We start from the raw sequence: 16,967 nt of genomic DNA on the forward strand, positions 1-16,967 counted from the left end.
CCCAGGGAGCTTCTTCATGACATCGACATGATGTGGTTAGGAAGGGCTGTCTGTCTTCTCAGCAAATCAGGAAAAACGTAGCCTTAGATGACAATCTGGCATCATGTATAGGGGATTTGGTATCCCAGTGTTGGTATTTTTCAGTCTAGCACCTTCTTGGTTTGTCTTTTGCAAGCGACTGCCCTTGCTATTCTCTATCCTGTTGCCATCTTAGGAGGACACAGTCTTTTATCGAAGTTCTCAATTATTCCGAAACGGTGCTGTTTTACCATCTCTGTTTTCCTAGCCAAAGGGTATGTGGATAAGAAGGACTCTTGAGGTGGAGGCCAGCTGAAGCATGAAATCGAATCCAAGCTAGAGCTAGGGCTTGAGGCACACAGACCTCATCACTAGAGAGCACTTAATTCATTACTGGCTGGAAAAGTTGTGCCCTTGTCCTTCTTTGTAGGGCAATCTGCTAATTAACAGAACTGCCCATCTCAAAGATCATAGCTTCCTTCTTACAAGGACTTAGTTTGAGACAGGAAGGGATAAAGATATCTAGGGGAAGAGGAGGAAGGGAGTGGGGAAGGCAGAGAAAGGAGGAGAGTTCGGTAAAGAAAACGTGGCTTTAATTCTTTCATTTCTTCTTCAGTTTTGCTCATTCTTTACAAATAATTTTTACCTTTTTCCCTGGAGTGAGATTCATCCCAGGAACACAAGTAATTCAGTGGCTGAAGATGAGGTTCTTCTAAAAACCACCACCGATAAGTCAATTCACTCAAACCAAAGGCCTTGTCCTCCGGCCACTGTAATACTGGATTCTCATTCCAAATAGATTCCATTCCAAATGTTATATGGAGATATGTTAGCTCTTTAAGAGAAAGACCTGCAGGCAACATTCCTGGCTTACCATATTTTTCCACCATCAAAACTAATGGTGATACTGATGGATTTTAGGTCCTGTGTTACACATGTTTACTCAAGGATAAAATCTGAAATTGGAGAGCATGACTTGTCCAGCTGGTATTTGAAAATTACACAGAGCTAGAAGGGAGATATTTTATAATTCACCTTCAGCTCTGTTAAGTTCAGGAATTTTTTTCTTTTTTTTTGAGAGAGAAGGAGGGGAGGCTGGGGTGGTACAGGTAGAAACAGAGGGAGAAGGGGAGGGAGGGGGGAAAATCTCAAGCAAACTCCATGCTGAGCACGGAACCTGACAACGGGGCTTTGATCTCAAGACACCTGAGATCATGACCTGACCTGAAACCAAGAGTCAGACACTTAACTGACTCAGCCACCCAGGCGTCCTTTGGTTTAGGAACTTTGAGGCTATCCCATCCTTATCAGCAGATTGTTGGGGAAAATTAAAAATAAAATCTCCTGGCGGGGCACCTGGGTGGCTCAGTGGGTTAAGCCTCTGCCTTCAGCTCAGGTCATGATCTCAGGGTCCTGGGATGGAGCCCCACCTCAAGCTCTCTGCTCAGCGGGGAGCCTGCTTCCTCTTCTCTCTCTCTGCTTGCCTCTCTGCTTACTGGTGATCTCTCTCTGTCAAATAAATAAATCTTTAAAAAAAAAATAAAAAAAAATAAAATCTCATGGCAATCTAAGAAATTATTTCTACAAATGTAAAAAAAAAAAAAAGAAGGAAAAGAATTTTGTTTCTGAGTATTAAACCAGACTGTGATTTGCGTTACGGGTAATCCAATAAAGAGATTGCAAAGATAAAAAGAACTCTCACCCTCTTTTGTTTTGAGCAGATATAGTCCATTATCTGCATGTTTTCGAGATAAATGGTAACTAGTCATGGAGAGAGGACCTGACAGCACCATTTACTATACATCCTTGCATAGTTCATCCTAAATTCACCTGGTAATTGGAGGGGTCATTTGTGCTAGTTAATTGCACTCATCTTAGAGGCAAAATCAGGGCGCTTGGCTGGCTCAGTTGGTTAAGTGACTACCTTCAGCTCAGGTCATGATCCTGGAGTCCGAGGTTCGATCCCTGCTCAGTGGGGAGTCTGCTTCTCCCTCTGACCCTCCCCTCTCTCATGTTCTCTCTTTCTTATTCTCTCTCTGGCTCAGTGGATTGAGCCCCTGTCTTCGGCTCGGGTCATGATCTCGGGTCCTGGGATCGAGCCCTGCATTGGGCTCTCTGCTTAGCAGGGAGCCTGCTTCCTCCTCTCTCTCTGCCTGCCTCTCTGCCTACTTGTGATCTCTCTCTCTCTGTCAAATAAATAAAATAATAAAATCTTTAAAAAAAATAAAAATAAAAATAAAAGGCAAAATCAGATTTCCCTGGCTCAGTGATAAGCAGATGATAGTACAACTTGGGTGGGGGGCGGTTAGGAACCGTATCTTCCTTGATGTTTCCATTTCAAATGGCTTGCAGGCCCCCAAGAAAAGCGTTCCTGGGTTGTAATACTAACAAAATTCTTATTTAACCTTTTTAAAGATTAATGTATATATCCAAGGGGCAGAGGAAGGATTTACAAGTATCAGTTTTCTTAAGGAAATGCTCTAAGGGAAAGGGGAAGGGTCTCCATTTTGGCTACAGGGAAATTCCTTGTTTTTATTTTTTTATTTTTTAATTTAAATTCAGTTAGCCAACATAGACTGTACCATTAGTTTCAGATGTAGTGTTTGGTGATTCATCAGTTGCATATAACACCCAGTGCCCATCACATCACGTGCCCTCCTTAATGCTCATCACCCGATTACCCCATCCCTCCACCCGCTTCCCTTTCTGTGACCCTCAGTTTGTTTCCCCGGAGTCACGAGTCTCTCGTTGTTTGTCCCTCTCTCTGATTCCTTCCTATCCAATTTTCTCTCCCTTCCCCTGTGGTCCTTTGCGCTATTCCTTATGTTCCACATATAAGTGAAACCATATGATAATTGTCTTTCTCTGCTGGACTTATTTCGCTCAGCATAATCCCCTCCAGTTACCTGCATGTGGATGTGACTAGTAGGTATTCATCATTTCTGAGGGCTGAGTAACATTCCCTTGTGTATATGAGCCACACTTTTTGTTGTTGTTATTCTCTGATTTTATTTATTTTATTTTTTTGTATACTTTACTTTTTATTTTTATTTTTTATTAACATATGTGTATTATTTGTTTCAGGGGTACAGGTCTGTGATTCATCAGTCTTTTTTAAAAAAGATTTTATTTATTCATTCGACAGACAGAGATCACAAGTAGGCAAAGAGACAGGCAGAGAGAGGGGAGGAAGCAGGTGATCTGCTGAGCAGAGAGCCTGATGTGGGGCTTGATCCCAGGACCCTGGGATCATGACCTGAGCCGAAGGCAGAGGCTTTAACCCACTGAGCTACCCAGGTGCCCCTGTGATTCATCAGTCTTAACAATTCATAGCATTCACCATAGCACATACCCTCCCCAGTGTCCATCACCCAGCAACCTCATCCCTCCCTCTCCTCTCCACTCCAGTAACCCTCAGTTTGTTTCCTGAGATTAAGAGTCTCTTATTTTATGTCTCCCTCTCTGGTTTCATCTTGTTTTGTTTTTCCCTCCCTTCCCCTATGATCCTCTGTTTTATTTCTCAAATTTCTCATATCGGTGAGATCATATGATGATTGTCTTTCTCTGATTGACTTATTTCCCTTAGCATAATAGCCTCCACGTTGTTGCAAATGTCAAGATTTCATTTTTGATGGCTGCATAGTATTCCTGTGTGTGTGTGTGTGTGTGTGTGTCTGTGTGTGTGTGTGTGTGTGTATACCACATTTTCTTTATCCATTCATCTGTTGATGAACATCTAGGCTCTTTCCATAGTTTGACTATTGTGGACATTGATGCTATTAACACTGGGGTGCACGTGGCCCTTATTCTCACTACGTCTATATCTTAGGGATAAATACCCAGTAGTGCAATTGCTGGGTTGTAGGTTAGCTCTATTTTTAACATCTTGAGGAACCTCCATGCTGTTTTCCAGAGTGGGTGCTCCAGCTTGCATTTGTACCAACAGTGTAAGAGTTCCCCTTTCTCTGCATCCTCACCAAAATCTGTTGTTTCTTGTGTTGTTAATTTTAACCATTCTAACTGGTGTAAGGTGCTATCTCATTGTGGTTTTGATTCATATTTTCCTGATCGCAAGTGATGTGAAGCATTTTTCCTTGTTTTTAACCTTACCCAAGCCACAGTTCTCCCAGGGGCAGCTCAGGTTGTCCTTGACAGCTGCTTATGAAGGCAGTGAGTTGCATGACAGAGCCTGGGCAATTTGCTTACTAGCAGCCTGGAAGCCAGCCTCAAAGTTGCTTGCCTCACACATGAACTGGAGAAATGCCAGGGAACAAGCGTTTAGAGCCTTGCTTTCTTGTCCTACCCAGCAGAGCACAAGACACCCATGGAAGAGAATCTTCCAATGCCAATGGGACAGAAAAACGTAAGGCAGCGACTCCCTTTTGTCCTCCAGCAATTCTCTGCTGTTTCTCTTGGCCCAGCTGGGAGAGGATTTGGGGAGCAAATTGGGGAGCAATTTGCATGTCTCACCACCATATCTTTACCTAGGGCAGTCTCTGAATGGGAGGATTCCGTTTGGACTTTATGAACATTCACAGAACAGGCCTATGAAACATTGTACCGGTGATGCATTTAGCCATGGAAGCCACAGTACCTGCATTGAATTGGCCCAAAGCCCCGCCTTCCCACCCCCCACCCCCGCGTCACTTTACCTTCCTTTCCTCGCCAATCCATGCCAAAACCCCATCGGGCAATTTGAGTGTTCCCTTGGCCCCTCGAGATCAGATAGGATGGTCCCGGTACCTGTCTCCAACAAAGCCTTAAAAATCTGAGCACTCCCATCCCTGAAGTTCTCCAGAGTACTCAGGAGGGTGTGTATGGCCCTTGGTCCCTCTTGGGAACAGGGAGCTTCTGTTCCACCCCTAATCATTTCTTCAAAGCAACTGATCTCAGGGTAGAAAGAGAGGAAGGGATGAGGCGTGGGGTGGGAGGGGCGGATCCATGCCAGCCAGGAAGTCTTTACATTTACTTTTGCATTTGAATCATGGAGCGGCTACTCAGGGCCTACCCAGTGAACATCTCATGTTTCCAGGATGCACAGAGCTCTGTGTCAGGTGGCTGGGTCCTGGCGTTTCAACTTCAGGGCTGTCTCAATCCCACGGCCACATTGCTTTCTAGCTGAGCCCATTGGCTAACTCAGGCTTTCCGAGGACAGTGGCACCTTTTTCTTTTTAGGATATTCCCTACGGCCCATTTTCATGGTAGCATAAGGGAGGGGAAAGTTGTCCTTGACCTTCTTAGGTTCCCCAGCTGGTTCTGAAGATGGAAACTGACAAAGACAGATTAATAAGAGAAGAGCATACATATTTACTTAATATAAGTTTAATGTGACAGGGGAGCCTTCTTCCTAAGGTCAACATACTCATTGCTGGTTCCCATGGACTTCCCTCAAAGGTCACCGGTCCCAGGGATTAGGATGGGAACCTCTTTGTGGTGGTGGTGGTAGGGTCATCCATTCTGTCTACCAGAGAGGCCTGTGAGGCCCTCATTCGTCCTTTTCCAGAAAGCCACATCTCTGCGTGCGACCATTCCTAATCATGCAGACTTCCAAGAACTATGAAGGGCCTGAAATTTTACCCCATTTGCAAGCTAGCAGCCTGCCACAGTTTCATGGTGGCTGGCAGAAGACATGAGCCTGCCGAGTCAGAGACAAAGGACTTGAATACTCAGGTCAGGCGTGGGCGCTGCTGTGCCCTTCTCTAAGTGCCACTGCCCCTTCTCTAGGCCCCAGTTCTCACAGGGTGCCGCAAAGAGGGCTGGAGGATACTTGCACATGCTGTGGGTTCCATTGTAGGGGAGGAACCCCCAAGCCTGTGGACCCCAAATCTTTCATCATGAGCAGTAAGCCTGCCTGATCTTTGCCTGGAGGGAGAAATTATCTTTTTTTTTAAAAAGACTTTATTGAGTCATTTGACAGAGAGAGGGAGAGAGAGCCCAAGTGGGGGGTGGCAGAGGAAGAGGCTGAGCCTCTTCCTGTTGAGCCACCCAGGTGCCCAAAATTACCTTGAGTATAATTTATGTAACCTATCCCTTGCTCTGGAGTTGGGGAACTCTATCTTTGAAGGCTGTTTGCTGCCTTACTGCCTTACTACTCTATCTTTAAGGCTGTTTTCAAGCATGCTTGAAAAGACAGTTCGGGGGGTTGGGGGGCTGCGTGGGTGGCTCAGTCGGTTAAACGTCTGCCTTCAGCTCAGATCATGCCAGGGTTCTGGGATCAAGTCCCACATCGGGCTTAGCAGGGAGCCTGCTTCTTCCTCTGCCCCTCCCCCCAGCTCATGTAGCGCTCTCTCTCTCTCTCTCTCGCTCTCTCTCTCTCAAATAAATAAGTGAAATCTTTAAAAAAAATAGAAAGAAAGAAAAGACACAGGGCGCCTGGGTGGCCTTCAGCTTAGGTCATGATCTCAGGGTCCTGGGATGGAGCCCCGTATCGGGCTCTCTGCTCAGCAGGAAGCTTGCTTCCTCCTCTCTCTCTGCCTGCCTCTCTGCCTATTTGTGATCTCTGTCTGTCTTTAAAAATCTTTTAAAAAGGGGGGGGGTGATGCCTGGGTGGCTCGGTGGGTTAAAACCTCTGCCTTCAGCTGGGGTCAGGGATTGAGCCCCACATTGGGCTCTCTGCTCAGCAGGGAGCCTGCTTCCTCCTCTCTCTCTGCCTGCCTCTCTGCCTATTTGTAATCTCTGTCTCTCAAATAAATAAATAAAAATCTTAAAAAAAATACAACAGTGAAGTTTGCTACATTGATTGACTCTTCCTTTCACAAATGATTTCTCTGTAGCATGTGATGTTGTTTGATAGCATTTTACCCAGAGTAGAATTTCTTTTAAAACTGGAGTCCATCCTCTCAAACCTTGCCACTGCTCTAGCCACCAAATTTATGTCCTATTCTGAACCCTTTGTGGTCATTTCAATGATCTTCACAGCATCTTCATCAGGAGTAGGTTCTATCTCAAGAAGCCACTTGCTGGGGCACCTGGCTGGCTCAGTAAGTAAAGCATGTGACTCTTGATCTTGAGGTCATGAGTTCTAGCCCAACGTTGGGTGTAGAGCTGACTTTTAAAAAAAAAGAGAGAGAGAGAGAGAGAGAAAGAAAGCCATTTTCTTTGCTTATGCGTAAGAAGCAACTCCTCATCCATTAAAGTTTCATCATGAGATTGCAATTCTCTGACATCTTCAGGCTCCACTTCTCGTTCTGGTTCTCTTGCTGTTTCCACCACATCTGCAGTTACTTCCTCCACTGAAGTCTTGAGCCCCTCCAATGCATCCATGAGGGTAGGTTGGAATCAGTGTCTTCTAAACTCCTGTTCATGTTGATATTTTGACCTCTTCCCATGAATCCTGAATGTTCATAGTGGCATCCAGAACAGTGAATCCTTTCCAGTAGGTTTTCAATGTTCTTTGCCCAGATCCATCAGAGGAATCACCATCTACGACAGCGATAGTTTTACAAAGTGGTTTTCTTAAATAGTCAGGCTTGAAAGTTAAAATTACTCCTTGACCCATGGGCTGCAGAATGCATGTTGTGTTAGTCAGCATGAGAACAGCATTAATCTCCTTGTCCATCTCCAGCAGAGCTCTTGGGTGACCAAGTGCATTGTCAGTGAGTATTTTGAAAGGAATCTTTTGTTTCTGAACAGTGGGTCTCAACAGTGGGCTTAGAATATTCAGTAAACCATGTTGTAAACAGAGACGCTGTCATCCAGGCTTTGTTGTTCCATTTACAGAGCACTGGTGGAGTTGACTCAGCATCATTCTTGTTATTTTTAAAGATTTCATTTATTTATTTGACAGAGAGAGAGAGAGAGACAGAGAGAACACAGGCAGGGGGAAAGGCAGAGGGAAAAGCAGGCTTCCCGCTGAGCAGGGAGCCCAACGCAGGGCTTGGACCCAGGACCCTGGGATCATGACCTGAGCCCAAGGCAGATGCTTAACCAGCTGAGCCACCCAGGTGCCCCAATTTAGCATCATTCTTAAGAATCCTAGGATTTTCAGAATGGTAAACGAGCAACAGCTGCCACCTAAAGTTACCAGCCGCATTAGCCCCTAACAAGAGAGTGAATCTAGTCTCAAGCTTTGAAGCCAGGCATGGTCTTCCCTCTTGCTCTGAAAGTCCCAGCTGGCATCTTCTTTCAACAGAATGCTGTTTCATCGACATTAAAATGTGTTTTCTAACGTAGCCATCTTCATGAAGGATCTTAGCTAGATCTTCGGGATACCTTGCTGCAGTTTCTCCATCAGGACTTGGCTGATTCCCCGGGCACTTTTATGTCAAGGAGACAGCTTCTTTTCTTACACTTCATGAACCAACCTCTGCTCGCTTCTGACTTTTCTTCTGCAGCTTTCTCACCTCTGTCAGCTTTCACAGAATTGAAGAGGGTTAGGGCCTTGCTCTGGATGAGGCTTTGGCTTAAGGAAACGTGTCTGCCAATTTGGTCTTCTTTCCCAGACCACTACAGCTTTGTCCAGATCAGCAAGAAGGTTGTTTTACTTGATTATCATTTCTGTGTTCACCAAAGGAGCACTTTCAGTTTCCTTCAAGAACTTTTCTTTGCATTCACAACTTGGCTAACTGGGGCAAGAGGCCTAGTTTTTTGGTTTATCTCCATTTTTGATAGGCCTTCGTCACTAAGGTTAATCATTCCTAGCTTTCAGTCTAAAGTGAGAGACATGTGACTTTTCCTTTCACTTGAACACTTGGAGGCCGCTGTAGGGTTATTAATGGGTCTGATTTCAATATTGTTGTGTCTCAGGGAACAGGGAGGCCCAAGGAGATGGAGAGAGATGGGGGAAGCTAGTGGGTGGAACAGTCAGAACACACACAACATTTACCAGTTAAGTTCACTGTCTTATATGGATGCAGTTCATGACACTCCAAAATGGTTACTATAGTGACATCCTGAGATCACTGATCTCAGATCACCATAACGAATAAAATAATAATTAAAAAGTTTGAAACTCTGCAAGAATGACCAAACTGTGACACAGAGACACAAAATGAGCAAATGCTATTGGAAAAATGGCGCTGATAGATTTGCTCAAGGCAGGGTTGCAACAAACCTTCCATTTGTAAAAAATGCAGTATCAGCAAAATGCAATAAAGTGAACCTCGATAAAACAAGGTACGACTGTATCATGAAAGGAATTTACACTATTTTCATGATCAGACTCTAGCATACTTCCTTGGATTTTTTTTTCTTATAATCACCTGCCTGACATATTTGATTGTCTTCTCTCCTTTTTACAGACCTGTTCATTCTTTCCTTAATTACCACGTATTTTCCTTTCTCCATACCTTTCTCTTTATCTTTTCTAGAAAGTATTTTCCCATGTTTATCTCCATTATACTTACTTTTCCCCTCCAAGATCCTATTTAAACTGTACCAACTCTAAAGACCCTAACCCTACACACCCAGTAGAACTACTTTCCCTTTGGGGCCCACAGTGTACCTTAAATATATTTCTTACATACACTTTTGTTTTCTGTGTCTTTTGAAACTGAGCTATATTTGAAAGACATTGAATTATGTATAGTTTGATGAGTTTTGACAGATATATGCAAGTAACCACCACTCAAACCAAAATACAGAGCAGATCCATCACCCTCCTGACCTGTCAGTATCCTACCCCTGAGGCAACCATTTTTTAAGATTTCTAAACCCTATAGATCCGTTTGTTCTTTTAAAAAAAAAAAGATTTTATTTATTTATTTTTAAAGATTGTATTTATTTATTTGAGAGACAGAGAGCACAAGCAGGCAGAGAGAGAGGGGGAAGCAGGCTCTCTACTGAGCAGCGAGCCTGATTCGGGGCTCGATCCCAGGACCCTGGGATCATGACTTGAGCTGAAGGCAGTCGCTTAACCCATTGAGCCACCCAGGCGTCCCAGGCTTGTTCTTGATTTTCATATAAACAGAATCATTTGGTCTGTGTTTGGCTTCTGTTTCTAAATGAACAAAATATTTTGGAGAGTCATTCAGGTTTTGGAGAGTCATTCAGATCTTTCGTTGCTGTGGCTGGGTATTCCGTTGTATGAATATAGCATAATCTGTATACACAGTCAGCTGCTGATGAACATTTTGAATGTTTCTAATGTTTGGTTTTCATGGATAAAGCTGTTGAACATCTTTTCATGTGCTTTATTGGCCATTTGGAGATCTTTTTTGGTGTCTGTTCAAGGAGTTTGCCCATTTAAAAAAGTGCCATCCCTTCTTCTAATTGTCAGTTCTCTTCCAGTAAATACCTGATTTTTGTTACTTTTCAGTACCTCCAGATTGTTTTTTTTTTTTAATTTTGCTCAGAGTATAGTTGTTATCTATGTGAAAGTTGGTCTGATAAAATTAATTCAGTTATTCTGGAACTTAATTATTGTTAATTTTTGTACGTGGTTTAAGGTATGGGTCCAGGTTTGTTTTTTCCTCCAAAACTTATATCTGTTGTTCCAGCACGATTTTTTGAAAAGACTTTCCTTTTCCCCATTGAAGTACTTTGGTACCTTTGTGAAAAAACAGTTGTCCATATGTGTGTCCTGTTTCGGGACTCTCTGTTCTGCTCCATTGATAAATCTGTACTTACATCAAGACCACACTGTATAAAGTATCATAGCTTTATAATAAGACTTATCATTACGTATTCTTTACTTTGGCTATTCTAGGTCCTTTGCATAGCCATATAAACTTTAACATTTCCATGCCAATTTTTACCAGAAAGTTGACAAATAAGTGGTTGAACAAGTAGAAGACAAATGAGTATGGTGGTAGAAAATTTCAACAACACTCAGCCAACTTGATTTATATATTATAGAATACTACAGCCATCAACAGCTGAATACACATTCTTTTCCAGGGACACACGAAACATTCTCCTAGATAGACCACAAGTTGAAATCATACAGAGTGTATTTTCTTACCACTACAGAATTAAATTAGAAATGAGCAATAAAAAGGCATGAAGAGAGGGCGCCTGGGTGGCTCAGTTGGTTAAGCGACTGCCTTCGGCTCAGGTCATGATCCTGGAGTCTCCGGATCAGGTCCCACATAGGCTCCCTGCTCAGCAGGGAGTCTGCTTCTCCCTCTGACCCTCCCCCCTCATTCTCTCTCTCTCTCTCTCTCTCATTCTCACTCAAATAAATAAAATCTTTTTTAAAAAGGCATGAAGAGAAAATGGCCATATTTGTGAAGAATTAATTAAAACAACAGTAGAGGGAGCTATGTAAAGTTAAAAAAAAAAAGTGTGCGTGCTTCCTTCTAGAAGTTATAGAACACAGGCAGATGGAGCCTTAGCTGCTGCCTCAGTCCTCAACACCACTGCCACCACTTCCCACCACCAGCCAGCATGTCCTCTGCTCACTTCAACCAGGGGCCCTCCTATGGCTTATCTGTTGAGGTCAAGAACAAGCTGGCCCAAAAGTACGACCACAAGCGGGAGCAGGAGCTTTGAGAATGGATCGAGGGGTTGACAGGGCACCACATCAGCAACAGTTTCACAGACAGCCTCAAAGATGGCATCATTCTTTGGAAGTTCATCAGTAAGTTCCAGCCAGGCTCTGTGAAGAAGGTCGGTGAGTCGACCCAAAATTGGCACCAGCAGGAAAACATTGGCAACTGCATCAAGGCCATCACCGAGTACGGGGTGAAGTCCCATGACATTTTTGAGGCAATGACTTGTTTGAGAAAACCAACCTCACCCAGGTGCAGCCCACCCTCCCAGCCATGGCCAAGACGAAAAGGAATAAGGTAAATATAGGGGTGAAGCATGCAGAGAAGCAGGAACAGAAATTTGAGCCAGAGAAGCTAAGAGAACATCATCGGGCTACAGATGGGCACCAATAGATTTGCTAGCCAGCAGGGTATGACAGCCCGTGGCACCTGGCATCACCTCTATGACCCCAAGCTGAGCAAAGACCTGCCCCTGGACCAGGCCACCAACAAGGGAGCCAGCCAAGCCAGGCTGACTGCACCTGGGACCAAGCAACAGATCCTCAAGCCTGGGCTGGGCATGGAGCACTGTGACATGTTCAACTTCAGCCTGCAGATGGACGGCAACAAGGGGGCCTCGTGGCAGGGCATGACCGTGTATGGGCCACTGTGCCAGGTCTGTGATCCCCAAAACTGCCTGACGCCTGAACACTCAGAGCTGGGCCAGCCTGCCCATGACCACCACCCGCACAACTGCTACAACTCAGCCTGGGGCCCTGGGGTCCTCACCCTGCCTTCCCTCTAGGGAGGCTGGCTGCTGCTCTTGGCAGGGTTGAGCTGGCCCCACCAACCCCCTCACTCTGCGTGGTGTCCTCTAGCCCCCTTGGACCTGCTTACAGGGTTAGCATTGGGGGGGCAGTCTGAGGTGCCTGTGGTGGGGGGAAGGGGTCCTCCTCCTTGGAGTGCTGCAGGATCCAACATTGAGCTGGGTCTTCCCAACAGCACCCAAAGGACACACTGAGCAAAGCTATCCCTAGCTGTCCCCTGACTCCCTTACAGGTGGGTGCCCCCCAGGACAAGAATTTCCCTCCCCCAAGCAAAACCCCCAGAGCCCAGGCTTGGCTTGCCCCCTCCCCATTCCTACAGTGGAAGCAAACTGCATGCCCAGAGACCCGGCGGACACACGTGATTTGGTTTGCAGTGACTGGCATACGTGGACTTGACTGTGGTGTTTGTAATGCAAACACTTTCTTTTTCTCTTTCACTGGAGCACAGTAAATGACTATAAAGTAAAACAAAATAAAAAAATTATAGAACACAAACTTCCCATTAAAATAAACAACAAAATGGGATCAAGGACAAATCCTATACAAAATTATTATTTTTAAAAATAATATTTTAAAAATAATAATAAATAATAAATAAAAAAATAATATTTTAAAAATAAGCCACTGGGTGGCTCAGTCAGTGAAGCCTCTGTCTTCAGTTCAGGTCATGACCCCAGGGTCCTGGGATCGAGCCCCACGTTGGGCTCCCTGCTCCATGGGGGAGCCTGCTTCTCCCTCCTCCTCTGCCTCTCTCTCTCATGAATAAATAAATCAGATCTTTAAACAAACTGACTAAATGTTGAGTACAGTGAATTGCAAAAATTTATGATTAGATATTTGTATGCTACACAACACTACATATAACTAGGTATTTAATAGTCATACTGTATAGCATATTCTGGTGAAAAACAAATCCTTAAAAAATAATTCCTTAATGATCCTCTCCTTATCCCCCGCTGCTGACCCTGTCGCCTTGAACGGGACTGTGTTGTTACAGGTCTCTGTGTCATTCGAGGACGTGACTGTGGACTTCAGCAAGGAAGAGTGGCAGCAACTGGACCCTGCTCAGAGACGCTTGTACCGGGATGTGACGCTGGAGAATTACAGCCACCTGCGCTCAGTGGGTAAGCACAGCCCTTTGGAGAAACTATGAGGAGCGTGTTATGTGTAAAATTGTATTCCTCCAAGGAAAAACTATGTTGAAATCCTAACCTGTTAGGACTAAGCACCTCGGGATATGATCTTTTTTTGGAATTGGGGGTCTTTACAGAGGTAGCCAAGCTCAAACAGGGTCTTTCGGGTAGGTCCTAATCCAGTATGACTGGTATGCTTAAAATAAGGGAAATCTAGACATAGAGACAGATGCACACAGAGGAAAGACAGTGTGAAGGAAAAGAAGATGGCCAAGTCACTGGAGTGATGCATCTGTAAACTGAGACATGCCCAAGGCCACCAGGAGGTCAGAGAGAGAAGCATGGAAGAGTTCCTTCCTGTTTTGAAGGTTCTCCTTCAAAAAGAGCGTTGGCCCTACTGACACCTTGATTTCGGACTTCTAGTTTCCAGAACTGTGACACAGTGCATGTCTGTTGTTTTGAGCTGTTCAGCTTGTGGCACTTTGTTAAAGCAGCCCTAGGAAACTAAGTCAGATTTTTGTCCTTGGCAAGGGGGATGCTGCCGTAGCAAATATGGAAAAAGACACAGAAGTGGTTTTGGAATCAGACAATGGGTAGAGGCTGGAAAGGTGCTTGACAGAGAAAGCCTAGATTGCCTTGAAGAGATTCACTGGTAGATATATGGACACTAACGGGGCTTTGGTCTCAGATGGAGCGAGGAGCGTGTTACTGGAAACTGGAGGAAAGGAGATCCTTGTTACAAAGTGGCAGAGAACCTGACTGAATTGTGTTCTGTTGGGTGAAAAGCAGAAAGTGTAAGTGATAAACTTAGATCATTAGCTGTGGAAGTTTCTAAACAAAAGTGTTAAAGACATGGCCTGTGTTTTCCTTGCTGCTTACCATAAAATGTAGGAGAAAAGAAAGATATTAGAAAGGAATCATTAGTAAGAGAAGAAGCAGAGCTTGAAGATTTAGAAAATACTCAGCCTGTCCATATGTGAAAAATGAGATGAGACTCTGGAAAGAACCAAAGATATGGACAACCAGTTGAGGAAGAGATCACTTGTATGACTTGTGGATTTCTTCAGCCACGTCAGCAGAAATGCTGTTGGCTTCAACTGAAGAGGACAGAGACAGGAAACAAAGAGGGAAGGCTGTCGGGTAGCTGGGATTCTACTGGTAGGAGAGAGGCTGATAAAACTGTTGAGCTGTGCCCATGCGTTAGCCTTCTGGAAGAGGGATGAATGACTCCAAGGGTGGTTGTGAGGCCAAGATGGCTGCAGAGGGCCCAGGCTGGGAAAATGGAATGTGAAAGACCCGCACCTCCTCAGTTCCACAGGGCAAGCCACCTACTTGGTTCCAGGCCTGACGGCGCAGAGCCGCCACCCAGGGTCAAGGGTGTGGAGTTGCCACATCCCACCTGAAGTCTCACCTGCTAACAGCATCATGCTCTCTTGAATTCGCTCTTCAACGTTCCCTTCCAGTACTTGTTGACAATTGAGTTTGTGCCATTATTTAGCCTTAGAAGGGGCTTGTCACCCACCTCGGCCTGCATGCCAGAGCAGCACAACTCCGGAAAGTCTCAGGCTCAGTGCTCCAGGAGCTGCTACTGACCTCACACCATCCACCAGCTAGAGCTTGATTGGAAGGACTTGGGCCCCCTCTGAGTGGGTCTCTACCACTTGCCATAGTTCTCATGTCCCAGCACGGTGTGAGGATTCAGCACCAGGCTCTTCCGTGTTCGCTGACCATTACCGAAGGAGTCCTTGCTGAGTTTCCTTTCTTCCACTGACGAATAGGCTTAAATTCAGCGAGCAAGTAAACTGAGACCCGGTAGCGAGCCAAAAGCTCTTTATCAACAGGAAAGCAGTTATCCTCAGAGGATGATAGGGCTTTGCTCCAAAATCCCAAGATTGGCTCTGTGGTTCACCTCTAGGGGCCTACCCAAGGCTCCATCCCCAACTGCCGCTGACATTTCAAGCACCACTGGATCCACCAGATCATATGGCCCCAGGGAGAGAGCAGCTTGTATGGCACTCTGGACCCGTTGCAGAGCCTTCTTTTGTTCCGGGCGCTGCTCAAAACTAGCAGTTTTTTGGATCACATGGTAAGTGGAGCAGAGTAAGACACCCAGGTGTGGAATATATTGCCTCTGAAGTCCACAGAGGCCCGGTAGCCATTGTCCCTCTTTTTACTTGTAGGAAGAGCCAGAGGCAAAAACTTAATCTTCGCTTCGAAATTTCTAAGGGTAGGGGGACGCCTGGGTGGCTCAGTAGGTTAGACGGCTGCCTTCAGCTCAGATCATGATCCTGGGGTCCTGGGATTGAGCTCCACGTTGGGCTCCCTGCTCAGCAGGGAGCCTGCTTCTCCCTCTCCCTCTGCCTGCTGCTCCCCTGAGCTTGTGCTCTCTCTCTCTCTCTCTGACAAAATCTTTTAAAAAAAAAAGAAAGAAATTTCTAGGGGTCCCATGGGTGCATACTGCTCTACCCATAGAAATTTCCCTGAGGTGGAAGGCCTCTAAATTGTGGTCAGATTTATTTCCTACCCTCTGCCATACAAATGATCTTACCAGTAAGTTAAGAGTGGTTCTTACTTCTCATTCATCAGGTGCAGTCAGCATAATGTCGTCAGTGTAATGGACCAACGTGGTATCTTGTGGGAGGGAAAGTCAATCAGAATCCCTACAGACTAAATTATGACATTAGGACTGGAGGGCTGATAGATCTCTGAGGTAGGACAGTGAATATATATATAGATATCTATATCTATCTATCTATCTAGTTGGCCTTGCCAACTAAAAGCAATCTGCTTCTAGTAACCTTTAATAACAGATATTGCAAAAAAAAAACCACACACACAACAACGAAAATAAAACAAACAAAAAGCCCACACACATTTGCCAGATCGATAACTATTCACTGGACACCAAGGGATGTGTTAATTGGTTCAGCAATGAACCACATCTGGTACAGCAGCTGCTGTTGGAGTTAGCACCTGGTTAAGCTCTTGATGGTCCACAGTCATTCTCTAAGACCTGTTTGTCCTCTGCACGGCCAGAGAGGCAAGTTGAATGGACATGTGGTGGGACTCACTCCCCCTGCATCCTTTAGGCTCTTGATGGTAGCATTGATCTCTGCAGTTCCTACAGGAATGCAGTATTTCTTTGGGTTTACTCTTTTTCTAAAGGTATTTTTTTTTTAAAGATTTTATTTATTTGTCAGAGAGAGAGAGAGAGAGCACAGGCAGACAGAGTGGCAGGCAGAGACAGAGAGAGAAGCAGGCTCCCCGCCGAGCACAGAGCCCGATGTGGGACTCGATCCCAGGACGCTGGGATCATGACCTGAGCCGAAGGCAGCCGCTTAACCAACTGAGCCACCCAGGCGTCCCTGGGTTTACTCTTTTTCTAGTAGAGGCAGTTCTAGTGGCTTCCACTTGGTCCTTCTCACCATAATAGTCCTCACTGCACAGGTCAGGGAACCAGTATGGGTATTCTGCCCGTTGCTGAGTGTCTATCTTCTAATTTTGCATTCTGAACCTGGGAAGTAACCACAGGATGGATTGGGGTGCCTGCTGGGCCTCCCGTGAGATGGAGCTGAGCTGAA

General features: G+C 45.2%; 1 protein-coding gene and 1 pseudogene across 4 annotated transcripts in view; both read left to right on the plus strand.

Annotated features, from left to right (window-relative positions):
• The window catches only part of ZNF81 (zinc finger protein 81), a 100,792-nt gene that overhangs the window by 56,723 nt on the left and 27,102 nt on the right, over positions 1 to 16,967 (plus strand). For 3 of the 4 annotated variants that reach the window (XM_045996122.1, XM_045996123.1, XM_045996121.1), the window contains one exon: positions 13,251 to 13,377. In XM_045996122.1, coding sequence (XP_045852078.1) covers positions 13,251 to 13,377 — 127 coding nt within the window. Of the gene's footprint in view, positions 1 to 7,194; positions 7,286 to 13,250; positions 13,378 to 16,967 lie in introns of those variants that run through there. The other variant, XM_045996124.1, reaches the window with a different exon arrangement.
• On the plus strand, positions 11,344 to 12,248 carry LOC123935373 (annotated as a pseudogene).

This window comes from Meles meles, chromosome X (assembly GCF_922984935.1).
Source record: "Meles meles chromosome X, mMelMel3.1 paternal haplotype, whole genome shotgun sequence".
In the NCBI taxonomy this organism is placed as follows: Eukaryota; Metazoa; Chordata; class Mammalia; order Carnivora; family Mustelidae; genus Meles; species Meles meles.